The sequence below is a fragment of the Toxotes jaculatrix genome, chromosome 2, assembly GCF_017976425.1.
Source record: "Toxotes jaculatrix isolate fToxJac2 chromosome 2, fToxJac2.pri, whole genome shotgun sequence".
Classification (NCBI taxonomy): Eukaryota; Metazoa; Chordata; class Actinopteri; family Toxotidae; genus Toxotes; species Toxotes jaculatrix.
In genome coordinates, this window is record NC_054395.1 from 11,219,160 (window position 1) to 11,238,584 (window position 19,425).

Here is a 19,425-nt window from a genome sequence, read left to right on the forward strand (position 1 = left end):
ACACAACTATACAATAAATGCTGCAACACGAGCATTTAGCAGCACAACAAATAGTATGTGGTGGACAGATGGATGATTTTTTATGACTTTAATCGCTATGTTGAAATGTTTGCCAAAAACCTGCTGTATTCTTGAAATGTAGATTTTCTCTTATAAGTCAGGAATCCAAAGCTTTAACAGCTGCTACACTATTAATACTTCAATTTACGGACATTCAGACAGCTCAACTGTTGGGGTTGCCTTTTTTTTTTTTTAAACCGCTGTTATAGTGATTTTCCAGTAGAGCTGAATCAGTGTTGAGTCAGGGAGAGGCAGGAGTGAGTGTCTGTTTTTATAAGGCTAATGATAAAGCTACCAGAATAAACAGAGGAGCGACTGTGAGAGGCTGGCAAAGGAGAAGCTTAGCTCGAGCACACACACACACACACACACACACACACACACACGCATACACACACACACACACACACACAGCATAGTGTAACTTGACCTGGCATCTGAGTCTCTGGCCCTGTCGGCAAGAAGACACAATAAGCCATGTGTTGAGAGAGACAGAGAGGGCTCAGGTTTGTCTCCTGGCACAGTATTTTTTTTTCAGTTTCCTGTGTTAATGATCCCTCTGCCCTCAGCCAACAGATGCAGACTTAACTTTCTTTCTGTGTTCTCTGACCTCACTCTCTCACTCCTCATGGCAATGCAACTACTGGCTACTAAAGATTTAAATTCAAGTCAGACATCCATTCAGATGAACTCCGTTAAATACTCTTGAATACTTCCTTGTTTTCCCCTCCTCTGTATTTGTTTCTTTCTTTGATTTTTGTTAGTTTTTCTCTCTTTTTTTTTTAGTATTGCTCTCTTTCTGTCTTTTTTTTCCTGATTTCCTCCCCGCCTCATCCTCCCACTCTGATTGGCTTTTTTGAATTTTCAAACAGTGACCACACCTTCTTTCTTCCCCCTTTTCAGTCTCAGCACACACGCACACTCACACTCAGACACAGGATGTACGCTCATCCTTTTCCCCTCCCTCCTTCCATCCTTCCTTGCTTCCAAAACAACCAGATGGTGAGACAGCAGCCGAGAGACAGACAGCAACAGCAGGCGGAAAGCCCTTACAGAGTGACATCATAGTCTCTCTCTCTCACACACAGTGTATAAAGGCCTCATTGTATCCTCCATCACATGGAAAATGTCGGCGGAACGCGGTGAATTTGACGGAGTGTATCCACGGTCCAGGGTCAGTGTGACAAAAACAACAAAACACAGACACTTTACCCTGCACATGGTGCGTTTGTGTATAACTGGCCTTTATCAAGGATTCCTGAGGTGACTGGAATGAGTGGTTTGTATGCACACTGTGACAGACGCTAGTAAAAGAGAGTGTGTGTCCGTGCAAGTACATTTGCCATATGTGTGTATATGTGAAATTAATCTTTTGCGGGTGTTTTTTGAGTGACCGAATTACTGATCTGTATTTATGTGTTAACATGCGTTTGACTGACGCTCCTAATGTGGCGTTCAGTGTTTCCAAGTTACTGTGACCATTAGTCCATATAGACTGTATATTTTAGACAGGGAAATTCCTTTAACAAATTAGAGGAAGCCTGACCTCATCACTGTCTCGTGACTTCAGCAGCATGAAGAAAATGGGTCATGAGAACTGTCTGAAATTCATAAACACTATCCAGAAGAGACCCAAAGCAAAACACAGCACGTATGTGACACCAAATGGCCAAGTTTAAAGTCCTGGGAGTGACAGTTACTGGCCTTTTTTCTCTTCTGCGTCTGACTTAAATCTGGTCGTGTCACCACCAAACTATAAGATTGATTTTACTATTCAGTTTATTTCCTGTAGCTACTTCTGACACAGTGAGCCCCCAGATAGGAATGAAACCAAATTCAGTGTCCATGGTGAGATACACATTATTTTTCAACACAGCTGGGATGAAAGGTAACAGTGACTGTATAAAAAAAGCTCTCTGTTTAGAGAGGTTTTTGCGCAAAATAGATCTGTTAAACAAAAAAAGAAGCTTTTACACAAGAAAATCTTTATCTCCTGTTGAAAGTGGCCTTATAAAGATTAAGAACAAATATCTATATTTGCTGCTTTTATACTAAACGCTAGCTCCGGCTGTGACACAACTTAAGAACATCTAAGTATTCTACACAGAGGACACTTACTTTGACGTCTTGCTCCAAGGTTCGTATCAGTTCTCCGTCCACCTGCCCTGTTTGGGCCACGCGGAGAGAGCGCCGCTCTGCCTTCCTGAGCCGGTACTGCAGGATGCGGCAGGTCTTATTTGCCTGAAAAACACATGTGCCGTGAGTAGACGATGTTACTTGTCATCAATATGAGTAATCTTTGTTACTTCTCTTCACTTTATTGTGCCTTCAGTAAAATTTTTCCTAGCAGCTACCATGAAAATACAACAGAAGACATGTGTTACACAAACACATAAAACATTAATGGAGCCATTTGTTGCTTTTTATTCAGACCATCTTAAGCCTATGTTAGAATGCAAAACTGAAGATCTTCAAAATTACCATTTAATGGAAGGATTTCTGTTTTATACATTTAAACTTCCAAATCAAGAGATCAAAGAAACTGAGGGCACAGCTCAATAAATGACAGTGCTCTCATTTAGCCAGTCTATCCGCCTACATATGTACCTGCTCCAGCTGTTGCCGTAGCTCCTGCAGCTGGTAGACGTCTTCTTCCATGTACATGTCCCTCATCTCCAGCATTTCAGACCTCAGCTCCTCCATCTCATCCTGGTCACAGTGAAGAAAAGAGAGTATGTAAATGCATCTCTCATTTTTACATGAAATCCTGTGAGGCAGCTATATGAGCCTGCAGAGAGAGAAAACTGTTATGTACTGTAGAGACTTCACACTGAACATTTCTGACTGTAACTCAAAGGGCTAACAGCATTATGTGCTCAGATCTGGGTCATAAAGAGAATCCTTTCATGTCTGATAGAAGCCATTATCGCTTTTAGCTTTGTCATAAATGCAAGCCAATCATAATCATCATAATCATCATCATCATCACCATCAAAAAATCATCTTCCAATGACTTTGTAATGATCATAATCCCATCAATCACTGCACACTGTCATTAACCGCCACAACTTCATCTTCATCATCCTCATTATCAGGATAACCATTACAACAATTAGTGTCTTCTTAAAATGAACTGCTATATAATATTCCTTCAAGTCAGATAAAAGGGGTCATCAGAAATAGAGATCTACATGTTGTAAGAAGCAGAATGGTGTACTGAGTAATATAATATGATACTGTATTGATTCTCCTCTCTCTCTCTCTCTCTCTCTCTCTCTCTCTCTCTCTCTCTCCCACCCAGGAGGTAGTACAAAGGAGGTCAAAGGTCAGGTGCAGGCAATTAGATTACCTTAGAGGAAACTAATAGTCCTTCCGGGGAAATTCCTACACTCAAAAAAATATAAACATGGAATTAAAATGTCATTCAAGAATAAGCCTGTTCATATGATTAATTTAGAGCAGAGCTGTTATCTACCCCTCTTTTAGACATATGGAAATAAATTATTTACTTCAGCTTGACAGAATGATTTGCATCATTCCTCTGAATCCTATTTAAGGTGCAGCTCTTGCGTTAGCGTGTGTGTCAGCAATTAAATTAACATCACCCCACTAGACGAAGTCTGGGTCACTGGGCTTTATGGGACAGTAAGAGGTATGTTACCAAATAGTGTGCCTCCAAGTGTGTGCAGTGTTTATGTGTTGGCTAAAATCTATGTGTGTGTGTACTTGTGTGTGAGGACCGGTTTGAATTTTAAACCAGCCCTCACCACCTTGGAGTGAGGACATTTAGCTCAGTCCTCACTTTCTAACACACCTTAAAATGGGTGTTCGAGGGTTAAGACTTGGTTTTAGGGTTCAGGTTAGAATTGGGTTTTTGTTAGGGTTAGGGTTAGCCACTCAGTTTGAATGGTAAAGATTAGTGGAAGGCACTAGGATGCATTATGTCAATGAATGTCCTCACAAAGATAGACGTACAAATGTGTGTGTGTTTGTGTGTGTAAGGATAACAAGCACGGGAGTCCAAGAGGCTGCAATAGTACTAGTGCTGTCATAATTTACTATAGTGGAAAATGTGGGTCAGCTACTGCAGAGCTCTGACTGTAGCAACAAGGAAGCTCGGGGGGTTGTATGTGTGAGTGTGTGTGCGTGTATGTGTGTGGAATTTGAAAGCGAGGCAGGGAACAACAGTGGGTTAAGATGCATCCATGCCTCCACCACCTGCAGAATAAACAATTTGTGTGTGAATATGCCTATCCGAGAATCGCCACCTTATTGTGGTGAAGGGTTTTATGTGTCCCGGCAATCCACCTGGTGGAAGAGCAGTCGGGGCTGGGTGTGATGCAAGCTTGGTGCCAGGCAAGGGCGGGGACCTGGGTGTGCGGTTCCCTGGCATCATAGACTACAGTAGTCTTACTCATGAACACCTGGCTGAGCACTGCTGTGTTGGCGTTCTTCCCGGAGACTGAAAGAGTCGCCTCCATGTGACTACAAGTTGCTGGGAGGAAGGCTTTGACTGTTGTTTGTGCTTTAGCATTAGACAGAGGTTCAAATTATCCAGCCTTCTTGTAGTCTCTGGTTAGATCTGGACATGTTGGGCTGTCTTGGTTGACAGTGCCTGTGGACTGGCAGATTGGGGTGGTGGTTCCCACATTTACAAAGATGGGACCAGAAGGTGTGGCTCTGTTGGCTTCATCACACCATGACCTCCACCATTCACTAGGACTGTTTAAAGCTGAGTGTAAAGCGACTGGGATGACAGTCAACATCTCCAAGTCTGAGGCCTTGATTCTCTGCCAGATTGGATTGCTTCCTTTATCTCTGCCCTCAAATGAAGGAGTTTAAGTATCTCAAGGTCACGAGTGAGGGTAAGTAGAAGTAGTAGTAGTACCTGAAAGAATGAGATCACAAATAAAAGTGGCTGAAATGAGTTTCCTCCATAGGATGGCTGGACTCACTCCTCTAGACAGGGTAAGGAGCTCAAACATTCAGAGAGAGCTAGGAGTAGACCCAGAACAGCCTGGTGAGACTACATATCTCATGTGACCTGGGTACACCTTGGGGTCCCCCAGAAGAAACTGGAAAGTGTTGATGGGGGAGGGACATCTGGACTGCCTTGCTTAACCCACTACCATTGTGACCAATCCTGGACAAGGGGCAGAAAATGGATGGATGGTTGAATGAGTATTGATTTGTAACCATGTTAATGATAAAGGTAAGGCGTGTGAGTTTAGCATGCAACGAAGTGTGTGTATGAGAGTTGGAGTGTGTGGGTGTGTGTAATGTTGTGAAAGAGATTTGTTGATAAAGCTAAAAAAGACTGCAGCAGCAAGCAATCTGCTGTACACTGACACATACATATATACACACTACACAAGGAAGGAAGGAAGGAAGGAAATGAGAAGGAGAAAAGAGAAAGAAAGAGAAGGAAAGGTGAAAAAGAGGTGAACAGAGAACAGACAGAGAAGACAAGGAAAAGAAAAAAAAATCAGAGAGCTGATGGGAAGGAAGGAGGTAAACAAAAGAGGAAATGAAGTAGGAGAGGAAAGAAAGAAAGAGGAGAAAAAGGAGAGAGAAGTAAAGATAGGAAAGAAGATGAATGACAAGTGACAAAGGGAAAGTGCACGAGATGGAAAAACAGGAATGGGAAAAACAGAGCATGAAAGAAATGTTGAAGGGACGGGGGAAAAACACGACAGCAGAGCGAGAATGTGAGGACACGAAACGAGGGAATCACAAGTTAATGTGGTGAGAGACTGAGAGAGAGGGAGAGGTGGTCCACTGACCTGCTTTTCACAGCTAACTAAAGAGGAACAGGAAAGATGGTCTCTATCATGTGAGCAACCAGCCAGTCAGGAGAAGGAATTAACCAATCAGATGTGAGACTTTAGTGAGCCAGATGGGCTAATGTGCTCATGTGGATCTGCCAGTCCTCAGCACAGTGGGAGACATACCAACATTTTTGTATCATATATTTTCAATTCCTGCACTAGGTCTGCATCAATGAACATGGCTGTGCACAACGCTGCTGTATAAGAACAGGTTGTAGTTTCAGAAGTAACACAGAAACACACATTTTGCAGATGTGTTTATTTCTGTGATTTAGCCGGTTGGAAATTTGCTTCGATGATTTCAGAACTTTGCAGTACAGGATGTTGTCGTGCTGTGCAGCGTTTTCAGCCAGAACTTGACTCTAAATTTAAGTAAGGAAAAACAGACTTGAGTTCAGCATGATTATAACGCATTTTGCATCATAAGCTTATTATTAGGTATTGTATGTGCATTTATACAGGCCAGAGAACTGCCTCAGCACATACAACAGAAGCCTTACAAGTATTTAATGCCACTTCTTGTACTGTAAACTGTTTAACTGTATAACCAAAGCAATTATTTGCAATGAAGTAGTGAGTAGTCTGGAACAGTCATCTATCCAAGCTGCACAGATGCTCAACTATTAGCTTAAATTGTAGTCAAGGGACAGACATTCCTAAATATTAAGCCTGGAAAGCCACATCTTTGTGAGCCTCTGTTAGAATCCGCCGTAATATCAGGTCTGTAGTTGTTTATCATGCGTGCATAAGTGCAGCATGTGGACGCAAACGATAATTTAATTTTGCTGAACTTGCTGAACTTTATGCTGAGTGAAAGCCACTTCAGCAGGGTGTGTGGATGGCATACTCTACAAGTATGGTCTGGCCTCAGGAAAGTAGGAAGGTAGGTAGGAGGGACGAAAGCTGGGGCTGTAGGTATAATAGGTGGAAAGTTACAATCGTTAACCACATATTCTGTCATCGCTTCACCAGATCTTGACAGAAACATTATACACAGTGAAATCTAACAGCTGGTACCTGTGAACGGGAAACTGTAGCTGCACCAGCTAACAGTCTACACTAATCTGCAGCCCATAAACCTGGAAAAGAGACAGGGCAGGAGGTGTGAAATATGCACTGAAAGAAACATGGGGGCAGAAACAGAAAGATGGAATTTGAGAGTAAGAATTCGACTATGCACCTGGAAAAAGCCAGAAACTGAGGGACAGACGGACATAGACAGATGAGCCTGACACCTCAGAGGCATGTTGTTTTGATCTTCTGATTACTAACCAGGTGTTCCTCACAGCTGCAGCAACAGACACAACAAGACTCACTTCACTGCCAGGCCTCCCATGAGGCTTTGGGGTGGTCTAATAAGTAGCTCTGTTGCCTACTGTCCTATATTCAGTCAACAGCACTGGACCAACACACAAACAGACATAAACAGACAATAAATGTGTCCCTTCTACTGTGATACATGGAAAAAAACAAGACAGGAATATTTTTCTGGTCATCACTTAAGTCAATGCCACTTCTCTCTCACCGACCAATCAAATCATGAAGGAGGCAGACTTATGATATCAGTGGAGGAGGAGAAACTAATAGTTTTAGCTAACCTTTCTGAACAGATCTATAGAGACCTGATTGTCTCAGTGAAGGAATGCACAAGTGCTATAAGACATTTTTTGTAACCTAGCAACAATAAGCACTTGTGTTCTGAAAATGAGGACATGGACACTTCCAGCTCAAAAACAGCTGCCTGTGGACGCAGTCCCTTAGTTTGTCTGATCTACAGAACAATATCAAAAATGAATCACTTCTGTGGAATGTAAGATACTGAAAATCAGCAAAGTCTCACATTTATGAGTCTGGAACCATCAAATCTTTAGCATTTTTGCTTGAAAAAATAACTTTCACAGTTAACTGATCATCAAAACAGTTGCCAGTTATTTTCTGTCGGCTGACTACCTGATTAATCGACTAATCTTTTCAGCTCTAGTGTTATTTGTGAAGTGAAGAGACCAAACTCAAATTGCTTGTTGTGTTTGACCAGTAGCCCAAAACCCAAGCTATTTAACTTACAATAATGTAAACAAATTGTTGTTGATTCATTTTCTATTGATCCATCAAATAATGATTCCTTTTATCTCAAATCATGAATATATAAAACAATAATCCTAATTACTTTGCAAGCCAGAGATGAAAAGTAGCCAGTAGGTAAATGTGGTACGAGATTCATGTTTTTTGTATGTGGTTCCTGATGAATACATTTTAAAAACCTTTTAAAAAATAAATTTAAAAAAATGTAAAAGGTGTTACTTTTATGTGCATGTGCATCATGGTTTGTGTTTACAGGAACAACAGGTATTCTAAGACAAAGACTATTTCAGCCATACCACACCACCACGCTGATCAATAAAAACCCCATCAGCTGTGTTGCCATGTCTACAGAGTAAAGGTTCAACTCTGAAATGGAAAAAAACATGGTGACAATGACCAATAACCCACAGTAAACCAAAATCTAAATTCTCCAACACTCCTGCAGAGCTCCCTGGGAAAACACCTGGTGGTCCTCCTGTTTAGGCAAGAGCTGTTGATCAGTCACCATCCCCAATCAATCTCTGACAATTATTGGCTTGTCTGGTCACTGCCAGTTAGTGCTTAGGTACATGCTAATGTAATTGATCCTTTCCCTAATCAATCACTCTCAAGACAGGATGGACATGCTTGAACGGTGGATCCACATATATTACATTTCGCTGCCTGCAGACCTGAGGAAGCTGACAGATGCCTTTAGTATCAAACTCACAATATATGGTCTGGTTATTGTTTGGGTACTGATATTGCCGGTGGTCAGCTTTTCTAAATACAAGATTTTGAGCATTTTATGTTTAAAAAAAAAGAAAGAAAAAAAAAAAAGAAAAAAGAAGCCTTCAGTAAACAAATATACAAGAATCTGGTGTTCAGAATCCATCTTGCCCTGAATGTGTTACTCTTGTCCAGGTAGAAAAGACTCTGAAGCAGCATCTAGACAATCACGGAACAATACAGCACGACTCTCTGTTGAACCAACGCTAATCAAATACCTTGGTAAACAAGCTGCAAATGCAGAATGAGGCAGATTCCACTGCAGTCTTCAGAGACTGACAACCCCTCAGGCTGCTGAGTAAAATTACACCCTCACCTCCATCATGTCAGCAGATGGAAACACAACTGACAAACCCGACTGCCAAATTAGCCCATGTCCAAGAGCCACTGTCTGTCCAAAGTGCTACATCCACATTATGTCCAAATCTTTACAGTATTTCACACTTTGTTGAGACTGCATCTGCTGATATTCCATATGAAGCATGGTCATTATGTGGCGACAGGGCTTCACGTTTTGCTCATGTGCTGCTGAGGGTGCAGACTCTCTATTCACTGTATTCTTCCTTATAGTGAGGAACCTTGGATGGCATCCAAAGGAATCTGTGCACACTGGGAAACAAGTCAGAGTGAACAGAGTAAAATCTAATTTCTAATAAAACACCATGATAAAGGAATTAATGATAAAAAAATAAAATACATGTGGTTTTTATGCTGCCTGGTATTTACAAAACCATTCCCAATGGGGTACCTGATGCAAGATCTTGTCTATTTGACGTTAATTAATTAAAACAGCCTGGTAAGCACTGGAAAGCAGCTTCCAAGAAATTTAAATCCACACATTCATAGCTGACATTTAAGAAAATATATTGGACTTACTTTGAGGTAATCATTCTCCGATCTCAGCTCTTCTATTTCCCTGACAAACTCCTCATGCATACCGTCCATAAACTCCTCTGTGAGGTCTGAGAAAGCCAGAGATGTGCTTGCTGGCACCCTGCTGTCAAATGAGGTGACCGAGCGCTCCTCGCCGGGGGATATGCTCCCTTCCCCGGTCTCCACGCCAAGGGAGAGTCGGTCCTTGTCGTCTTTCTCCGCGGACGAGCAGGTGGTTTTGGCGGCGGCTTGCTGACTAACTCTGTCCGACAACGCGCCATCCCTGAGCGGCTTGTCTCCGTCCTGCCCACCGCCTCGGCTGCTCCTCGATTCGGTGTCGCTGCTCACAGCGTCCGTGGAGAGCTTGTTTTCCTCAGAGGCGCAGTCCGATAACTCGGAGCTGCTGTCTGTAGGGGAGAGCTTCCCTGGGGCGCAGCCCGAGTCCTTGGATAAATCGTCGGATCCTATACTGGCGTCCGACACCTTCCTCCGCCCTCCGGAGCCTTTAGCCGCCTTGGCTGCCGAGGTCTTGGAGAGTGCGGCGGCGGAGAACGAGGATTTGCCCGCCGGTTTTCCACCACCGCTCTTCTCCGCCTTGCCATCCTTTCCAGCAAGACTCCCCACGGGGCTGCGCCTGGAAAGGCGGCTACCCAGATGGATGGCTCCCGGCTTGACGCTCAGGGTCGGCGTCCCTATCCCTCCGCGGATCTTTGTGAGCGACCACCCGGGTACATCCTTCGGTCTGGCAGGGGATGGAGCCCGGTTTATCTTCTTCTTCTCGCCCGGAGGATGAGCGGACAGCACCGCAGAGAGCTCCGCAGTTTCAGGCCGGGGATTTTGCTGCTGCTGCCCGGGCACCGCGTGCTGCGTCTGCCCGCTGTCCGAGCTCTCCGTCCCGCCTCCGCTTTCCATCTTCTGCCGGAGATGGAGTCTCCGTTCCTTGGGCGAGGCGAAGAAGAGGTGAGTCGGAGAGTTATGGACATCAACCTCCTTTGTTTTTGTCATTCATTCCGTGTAGGCCGAAACAAGAAAAACAGAAATGAAACCCCCTATTTTGGGTAAGAGGAGGCAGAAGTTGCTGAGCAGAGTGTGGATAAACAACTGCAGAGCAACACAAAAGGAGGTGATCCTCACTCCAGCCACAATGAGAGCTCCAGCAGTGCCACAGGACGAGGAAGCAGGAAACCGAGTCCAAAAACTGCACACAAAAAAAAAAAACTAAATATAATCCCCTTTTCCACTGTGTGTAGTAAAGGTGTATATGATTCCGCTTTGTCCTCCTTTCCTCTCCTCTCTTCAGGATCTCTGTCTCGATGACATTAACTGGCCGGTTCCTGCTCATAGGAGTTGTAGGGTGAGTGCAGGGAGGCAGTGTGGTGGATATGGTCACACTCTCTCCCTCTCCCCGCCCAGATAACGGGATGCAGCTCTGGAGGAGAGAGAGAGAAAGAGAGACAGGGGGGGGGGGGGTCTCATTTCTGCAGCTCTCTGTCGCCACCCTTGTAGGATATTAGAAGGACACTAAGATCAAGCAAAAGAAAATAATGTATATGAATGTTCTGCATGAGGACCATGACTCACCGTGGCTATATATTTAATGGTTAAATGAAACAGTGGCAGTTTCATTTAAAATACACTTAAAGACATTTGTGCAGCCTATAGGTCAGGGTATGAAAAGCAATAATTTGAGACAGACAGAAAATACATCACACAGCCACTCCCCCAAAATGACACTATACTCCATTTACTGATTGTGCTAATGGACTCCTCTGCTGCTGTCTGCACACTGCCAGTATTTATTATTTATGTTTTATTTTTATGGATAGATATTTACAGCTTTTGTACCTGTAGCAGCATCTGCAGTTTCAGCTAATTTGCAACTCACGTCCTTAGAAAGGCTTTTCTAAAAGTTTAGGACTTAGGATTTTTGTTGTGTTTCCGTCCATTCTTGTGTCTTATGAGATTTGGTTTGCATGCAGCAGCTTGTCACCAAGATCAACATATAACAGACAGGAGCAGAAAGAATGAACACTGTTAATAACAAAGCAAAAAAAAAAAGTCAAAAGCTATACACTTATTATTATATGTTGAATTGGTAATCAATTGATAAATACAAACAATAATTTAAAAAAATGGCAAAAAAACACAATATAGTTTCACAATACAGTTTCCAGAGAGATAATCCATGTAGTATATTTCACATAATAGTTGAGTCTTTTCTGTCATTGCTGCATTGTGAAACAGTCTGCATCCTGACACTCACAGGAAGAAATAAAATTCTCTGCCAAGAACAACAACAACAAAAAAACCTTTATCTGTTGCACCTTTATCTGTTGCACTTTGACAATATAATATTAATATTTATTTTTTAATTGGGTGGAACTCAATAAAAATTAAAAAAGTTGCTAGTCTGCCGATCTATTGAATAAAACTTACCAATAATCTTTATTTTTAGTGAGTTAGTGAGTATTCCAATATCATATTTAAATATTGTATTGTTTTTGCATCAAATACACGACTTAATCAGCCTAATGTTAGATACAAGGAGACAGCTGAATGATGCTCTATGTTTGTATGCAGTATATCTGTATGCAGCCATGAACACAGCCATTCCCATCATTATTAATTCACCTCCATGTGCACTAGATCTCATGTTTCACCACTCTTTCTCTCTACCTCTCTCTCAGAGTGAGATGCTGATCCGATATCAGCTAAAAAGAGAAGAAAACCAATGATTCCTCAAACAGCAACAACAAAGGGTTGAAGAGTTTTAGTCAAGATCTTAAATTATTGGCCACTGATAGTAACTAACTGGCTGATCTATGGTGTGAATTATCTAATGTGCATAAAATGATGATACCAGTCTCTTATTGTATCCTAAAGTGTTCACATAGAGAGCATGAAAAACATACTGATACTGAGACGCAGACGACTTTGGTGTTAACATTTTCATCAGCTCTTATTCCAAAATCTGTAAATGTTGCATTGTATTGACAATCTGTGTCTCTACTTATTCATCTTTTTCTACTCAGATTGTTTGACTCACCTACACCTCCTGTTGTCTTTTGTCTTACGTGACTATTATTTGGCACCTTACATCCAGTTAGCAGGTAATCATTAAACCTCAAGTAGCTATTAATATCCATGAATTATCTTTGACATTAAACATATTTAATAATGCAAGAGTGGGATAATTTTTTTTGCTACTGTGATTTGTTTAATAAGAAGACTAAGGTCCTACAGCCATGCTAGCACCTGCGTCAGGCTTACCTTATGTACTTTGAGCTAAATGCTAATGTCTCTTTGCTAGCGTGTTAGCATGCTAACATTCGCTAAGTAGCAATAAATACAAAGTGCAGCTGAGGCTGATGGGAATGTCAGTAAGTACTAGACAAATTTATAGGAATTTAGACCAGATGGAGGCGCTATATGAAAAGTTAAGGGATCGCTAAAGTGGTTACAGTTTGTCTTGAGGAGGACATGAATGCCAAAAGATAAGATATTGTCCGAATCCATAATTGTCAACCTCGTGATGGCGCTAGAGGGAAAGTCAGGGGATCACCAGAGTAAGTAGGCTTCGTTGTGTGTGAACCATGAATGTGTGTGTGAAACATAATGGCAGTGCATTCAGCAGTTGTTGAGACCTTCCACTAAAAGCCAGAAATTCCGTGTGTGAAACTATCACACCATCACTTTATTGCTGTCCCACATTTCCTCTCTGTTAGATGATATTGGAAATATAAAATGTTATATAACTACAGTTCCTTATACAGCATGTTCTCTGGTACAGGGCAAGTAGGAACCATAAAGTTGATGGGTAAAAATGTATTTCTGCAGTATTTTCTATAAGTGATAAGGAGGTTATGTCACCTCCAGCCATTAGATTTCTTTTCATTATTGAAGCTAAAATGTAGAGTGTGACATCGTCTCCCACACTTTTCCTGTCTCTAATAATAACCATATTAATGTTTCCCTCCCCATGTGCTCTCTTTCCTCGACAGCCGTGTGTGTGCACGCTCTTACACATGATTAGGTTCCTTTAAAACTTCCAGATTTAAAGCCGAGGCATTTCTGTTCATGTTTATGCTGTGATCTTGATCTTTTGTGTCTGCTGTGGCTGTTTGACAAACTGTGACCATCATCAGGTTAAAGTCTCATCACAGAACCAATGCGAGATGTCGATTCAGTCTGCTGTGGTGGAATCACACTCTGTGAATGATTTATGAGCAGAAACTCTAGAGCTGCAAACACAGAATTAGAGCAGTTAGAATAGATTTCACCATTCAGGGATCTACACTGGTGATTGGCCATTTTTCATGACTGGCCATGTTTACATGCACACTAATAATGTGACTGCTTTGACAATACATCAAGTACTGCAGGACTCATAAAGATAAAACTTATCATGGTGCCACTACACTCTTGGACCATGACAAACAGTCATTTATCAGTGCCAGTTCTCATGGTTTGGTTCAACCATGAAGAAGGGATCTATATGTTTTAAGATTTTTTTTGACACATTCAAACCCAGCTGTATAAATTCAAAATTACATTATCTAAAGCTGACAAATACACATGATTTTTCTGAACAGTGTTTTTTTGTCCTGAGGGGTAATTTTCACACACGAGAGGCCAGTCAAAATATAGTTTACGCCTTAAAGGAGCATCCTGTCAGAGGCAAAACTGCACCTCTCTAAACAGTGGTACAGTGTTGCATAGCAATTTGCTGTTAACACACTAATGCCAGTTTTAATCTAATCTGTGCTGGGACCCTGGTTGTCAGTTCTCACTAAACTATTCAAAAGGAAAAATTCTATGCATTGAAAAGGTGGGCTTTTTTTCATTACAGTTTCCATTCCACTGACCTTTCCTCACTTCTGAGGTAATTTTTTAAATCCTCTGGCAGAGCCCATACCTACATGTGGGAGGGGTGCATTTGAAATCATGCAGTCTTTAAATCATTCATGGGCAATGATCCTGTAGCGGCAGCCACAGAATTACAACTGATAGACTGTAGCCTACATCTTCCTTCACATTAACAGTGCTAAATGTCTGCCAAAAGGTTCATCACTATGTATTTTCATGTAAGCCACATATTAGCCCAAGTAATACTCCACAACCCTAATCTTTTTTCCTACTATTTATTAACACAGATTCACTGTGCGAGTTTAGCCTATAACCAGCTGAAAATGTGTTTTACAGATGTTGTTTTAAACACTCTCAAAGCTCAAAGTCTCAAAGTTTGTTTATGAGGGAAACTCCTCTTGTGCAGAGGAAGTGATGCACTTTATGTTTCTGGTCTGTTTTGGCATTTTTTTGTTTTGGCAGAACAAAATACTTTATGTTGTTAGCAGACAAGCAGTTTGGCTGGATGGTGACAGAATCAAACTGACAGAAAAGATGTGAAAGAACAACAAAACTGGAAGTGAAAGACGACTCAGCAGCTGTCTACACTGTATGTAGTCAGTTAAAGTCAAGCAACAAAAATGACAACACAAGGACTCACCTGCATGTGAAATGATAATGTTTCACAGCACGATAATTTTGTGTCCGTGATAACTTTTGAAATGTCCACGATCACTTTTGACTTGCTATAGTATGACAAGTACAGGATTTTACTAATAGCTTTAATGATGGCTCTGTTCTATCAGTGTGGCCCAATAAACAATGACATTGTACCAGTGAGCCAGCATTTGCAATACCAGGGCCCTGAAACCAAAGCAGCTAAATGGAATTCAGCCATCAATAAGACCATTTACAGCTATATTTTTGTAGTGTGACATCAGAAATACCTATTTTAATAAAAATCCTCCTGCGCTGGTATTGTACAAACAGGACATCAGGCTTTTGTTGTTACCATTCTGTACACTGTAACTCTATACTCAGATTACACGCTTATTAAGGATCCTATTCAACATGGAAATTGCAATTTGGATATGTAGAATGGATCTTTGAATCATTAATGAACAGAGCTTGTTGAAGAGAACAAGATGGTAAAAGGCATTCATTCAATAACTGAACTGAAAACCAAGTGCTACACAAACCGCTCCCACTCAAACCGTTGGCCCTCGCAAACCTGTGCCCCTCTACAAACCCTATGATAAACACAAGGTAGTGGTTAGCTAAGTCTTAATACGGTGCGAGACCAGTGCCAGCAGTATTACAACCATCCCTGCAATGTTAATGCAGTCTGCTCCTTGCTGATAACTGTCTGTGAAATGCCAAGTGACATTTATTTGGACCACTGTCACCTCCACCCTCTGACACACATATTTACATCTATATTTTTAGTTTTATTCCATGCTGTCGGGAGTATAATGTTGTTACTATATATTTGTGTGTGTATGTGTAGCTCAGCAAATAGAAGCTTACCATTCACGTATTTTATTGTAGTAGCAGCCACTCTGTATGCTTGCATTAGCTAAGATCATGAGTGGTTTGAACACTTAATATTGGCTTACCAGTAAAGCTTTGTTTTTTTTCCAAATTGGAGCCCATGTGTTAAAATATGCAATGCATATCACCATGTGTGCAGTGCTTTAACTGTTCTGGACAGAGAGAAGTGCTGACTGTCAGACTGGAAGCAGAGATTACAGAGTGGTTGGAAGACCCCCAGACTGTATCATGCATTTTGAATGTTTTTCATAGAAAAATTACGTGTTTTTTGTAATATTGCATTTTGCAAAGAACAGATCATAGATTGTGCCCAATGGTAAGTGAATCTGAAATGTTTCTTAATAGAAACTTAATTTAAATTTCCATTTTGCCCACTTACTTGTGTCTTTCTGCTCTGCAGTCTGCTTATCTGAATGTAGCATAGCTTCAAGGTCAAAGCTAGACCTACAGTATAACCTTTATTTAGCAGCGGCAGTGCTCAAAAATCTGACTTTAAAGCTCAGTATTTCCTGATAGCCAGTCATCATCCACCCATTTCTGTTTTACTCTGGTATAATGGGCTAGTTTACAAAAAAGTGGTTTGTTGAGTTTTTCAGCCAACCAGATTCTTTCTCACATATTAATCTAACCTTAGTGGCTCACCTGCGTCTGTAAAAAGAGGGTTTCCAGGATTGATATATTCATTTTGCTTCAGTATTTGCTTCCATGGTTCCAGTCACTGAAACAATCAGCCATCCAACCTCTCATGAGGAATGTGAGTGTAAATGAGGTGAACCCCACACTGACACTAAGACACCTCACAACACCACACTGTTGTCCGGGCCTCAGTGAATGACTGGAGGGTGGAAACCCAGTGGACCAACCAGCAAATGCTTGTTAACAATGGACATATTTTACTAATTATCTGTGAAAAAAACGCCCTGATCTGCCTTTCATCACTGTCCAGTCTGCACAATAGAGTGCATGATTTTCAGTCTGCTTTGCTGAGAGGAAAGAAGACGATAATAGAAACTTGCTGTCCTTGCAAGTTATCTTCAGTCCAGTAATTGGAAAGCAGGCGGTGTGTGTTGGCGGTCATGAAGAGGAGCTGCATCAGCAGTGCCACTGTTATGTCTGCCTACTGACATGAGGCGACAGATTCGTTCCTCCGTATCTGCTCTCCTTTAATTTCCTTGTTGCTGTGTCTTGTTCAGCAACTAACTTGGTGCAGTTTTGTGGTTAAGAGCAATTTGATTAGAAAAAAAAATAGACTAATAATAAAAAAAACCCCAAAAAACAATTTCACAAAATATTGAAATACTTTTTAAATGTTTCTTAAATGTTCTAAAACACATCCTCACTAGGTCATTTTGTAGCACCTAAAACCGAAACACTCTCAGAGTAATTTGCATCTCTGCCGCATTCATCATCACTGCGTATTTTTTAATCACTTCCACAAGTTTTATCACAGTGCTGTTGGAGGGGACTAAAGCAGTGTAGGTTTCCCCTCGGAAATTGAAACTCAACTGATTTGTCTCCTGCAATAAAATGAGTCTCCTGCGGCCCGCTTTATCTGGAATAACAAGTTTCTCCTGAGCTCTCCCTCCCTGCTGGTTACAGTAGATGGCCTATATACGGTACATAGTGATATCACATCACAGACCTCCTGCTGATACTACTGGATCTTGCCTGGGGCTTCACAAGTGTGCAGTGTGTCTGTGTACGTGTGTATGACTGATACCATATTCCAATAAAATTAGTAAGGAGCTGGTATTTAACAGTTCTGCATCCTGGTTCCAGACCTTTCCACAACTATGAAAATCATTTTGTATTCAGAGGAGGGTCATAGTCTCCTCCCTGCTGAAGTGTCTTTTGAGCAAGACTACCTATGACCTCACCTCTGTGACTACCAGGGGGCGCTGTTTCACAACTGATGCTTTGCCAGAAAGGAAGCACTAACAGAGATTAATTGTGTGACATGACATTACACTACTAAAGGTGGTAGCATTCCAAAATCATGCTTGAAATTTTTCATAAAAGAAAAATTGACTTCAATTGTAAATAAATCAAATAAATACAACTGATTACAAAACAGTTTCTAACCATTGGCCTTCAGGTCTGCTCTTGTCCTCTTGTAGCAAGTATCTTGCAGTGGTGGAAATGTCAGTCTGTATTATGAGTTATTTTACTTTTTGATTCTTTAAATATACTTTGTTCCAAATATTTTTAATGCAGGACTTCTCTCTTGTAACAAAGAATTTCTACACTGTGGTGCTGCTACTTTTAATCAAAGATCTCCACTACTGGTATCTTGACTATCTAATAATAACTGAATAGTTCTTGAAGAGCTTAAATGCCATTAAATGCTAGTTATTGCGATATCTTTTGTACATGTTGTCATCTGTAGAGTTGTTTCTCTAAATCTGATGTACAGTTGCACATCATGTCATGTTGGAAAGTATATAACTACATAATTCAGTCCTCAGATTTAGGAAATTTCACTTATCATTTACTGTTTTTAAATAGTGTGAATTATATTTCCATTGTGGTTCCACAGTTATGTACCGTACACACGCTTTTATTTATATTTCATTAGCGTGTGTGTTTAAATAAACACACACTGTAAATGTGTTTTTTGTGACCTTACTGCATCACAACCAGTTTATATCAGGAAGGACATTAACAAATGAAATATCAGTTGTGCAGATTAAGTTCCACATTGCAATGGGACAATAGTGAATGGGCCACCATGTGGGAACAAAGTTTATCTGTCTTCTGCCTCCATCTAGTGGGGAGCAGTGGAGCAAAGACAAACAGGCGGGAATGGGGGAACAGCAACAACACGAGGAAGAAAATGCCTACTTACTGGTGTATTTCTATGAGGGAGTTTTTCCTTGCCACTGTCACCTTAAGTGCTTGCTCTGGGGTCAGGCTCTGGGTCTCTGTAAAGCGGTTTGAGACAATTTTGATTGTGGAAGGCGCCATATAAATAAAATTGAATTGAATTGGATTGAATTATGATATGGATCAAAGCATTTGTTTAACCAGAAGTGATTTTATGATGGTAGGCTATCTGGCACCGCAAACTGGAATTAAACTGCTCAGTTTATTCATGTGCAAAGATTGATGTTAAGGCCATTTTGACTTTTTTAATTTCACATCAAATTAGAAAATGAACATTTTTTCTTTTTTCTCTCTCTTTTGTTTGATTCAAGAATATTTCAACCATTAAAAGATGAGAACAAGTATCATTTACATCTCTCTGACTCACAAAAGAGTGTGTGTATAGACAATGGCACTGCTGTTGATTCTCTTTTTAGCCTGCGTGATGGAATATTTTTCATATGGACAGCACCACTATTACAAGTTTGCTTGTTTGTATATTATGCCTGCTGGTGTGAGCATCTGTACATACAGGACATTATTGTGTCTTTGTGTG

At 41.1% G+C, this 19,425-nt stretch overlaps 1 protein-coding gene across 3 annotated transcripts in view; it reads right to left on the reverse strand.

Annotated features, from left to right (window-relative positions):
- Positions 1-10,940, reverse strand: part of soga1 (suppressor of glucose, autophagy associated 1) — a 94,959-nt gene extending 84,019 nt beyond the window's left edge. For all 3 annotated transcript variants that reach the window (XM_041066141.1, XM_041066132.1, XM_041066124.1), the window contains exons 1-3: positions 9,615-10,940; positions 2,668-2,769; positions 2,179-2,301 (exon numbers count right to left, since the gene is read on the reverse strand). In XM_041066141.1, coding sequence (XP_040922075.1) covers positions 2,179-2,301; positions 2,668-2,769; positions 9,615-10,616 — 1,227 coding nt within the window. In that variant the 5' untranslated portion in view covers positions 10,617-10,940. The remainder of the gene's footprint in view (positions 1-2,178; positions 2,302-2,667; positions 2,770-9,614) is intronic.
- Positions 10,941-19,425: the final 8,485 nt, after the last annotated feature.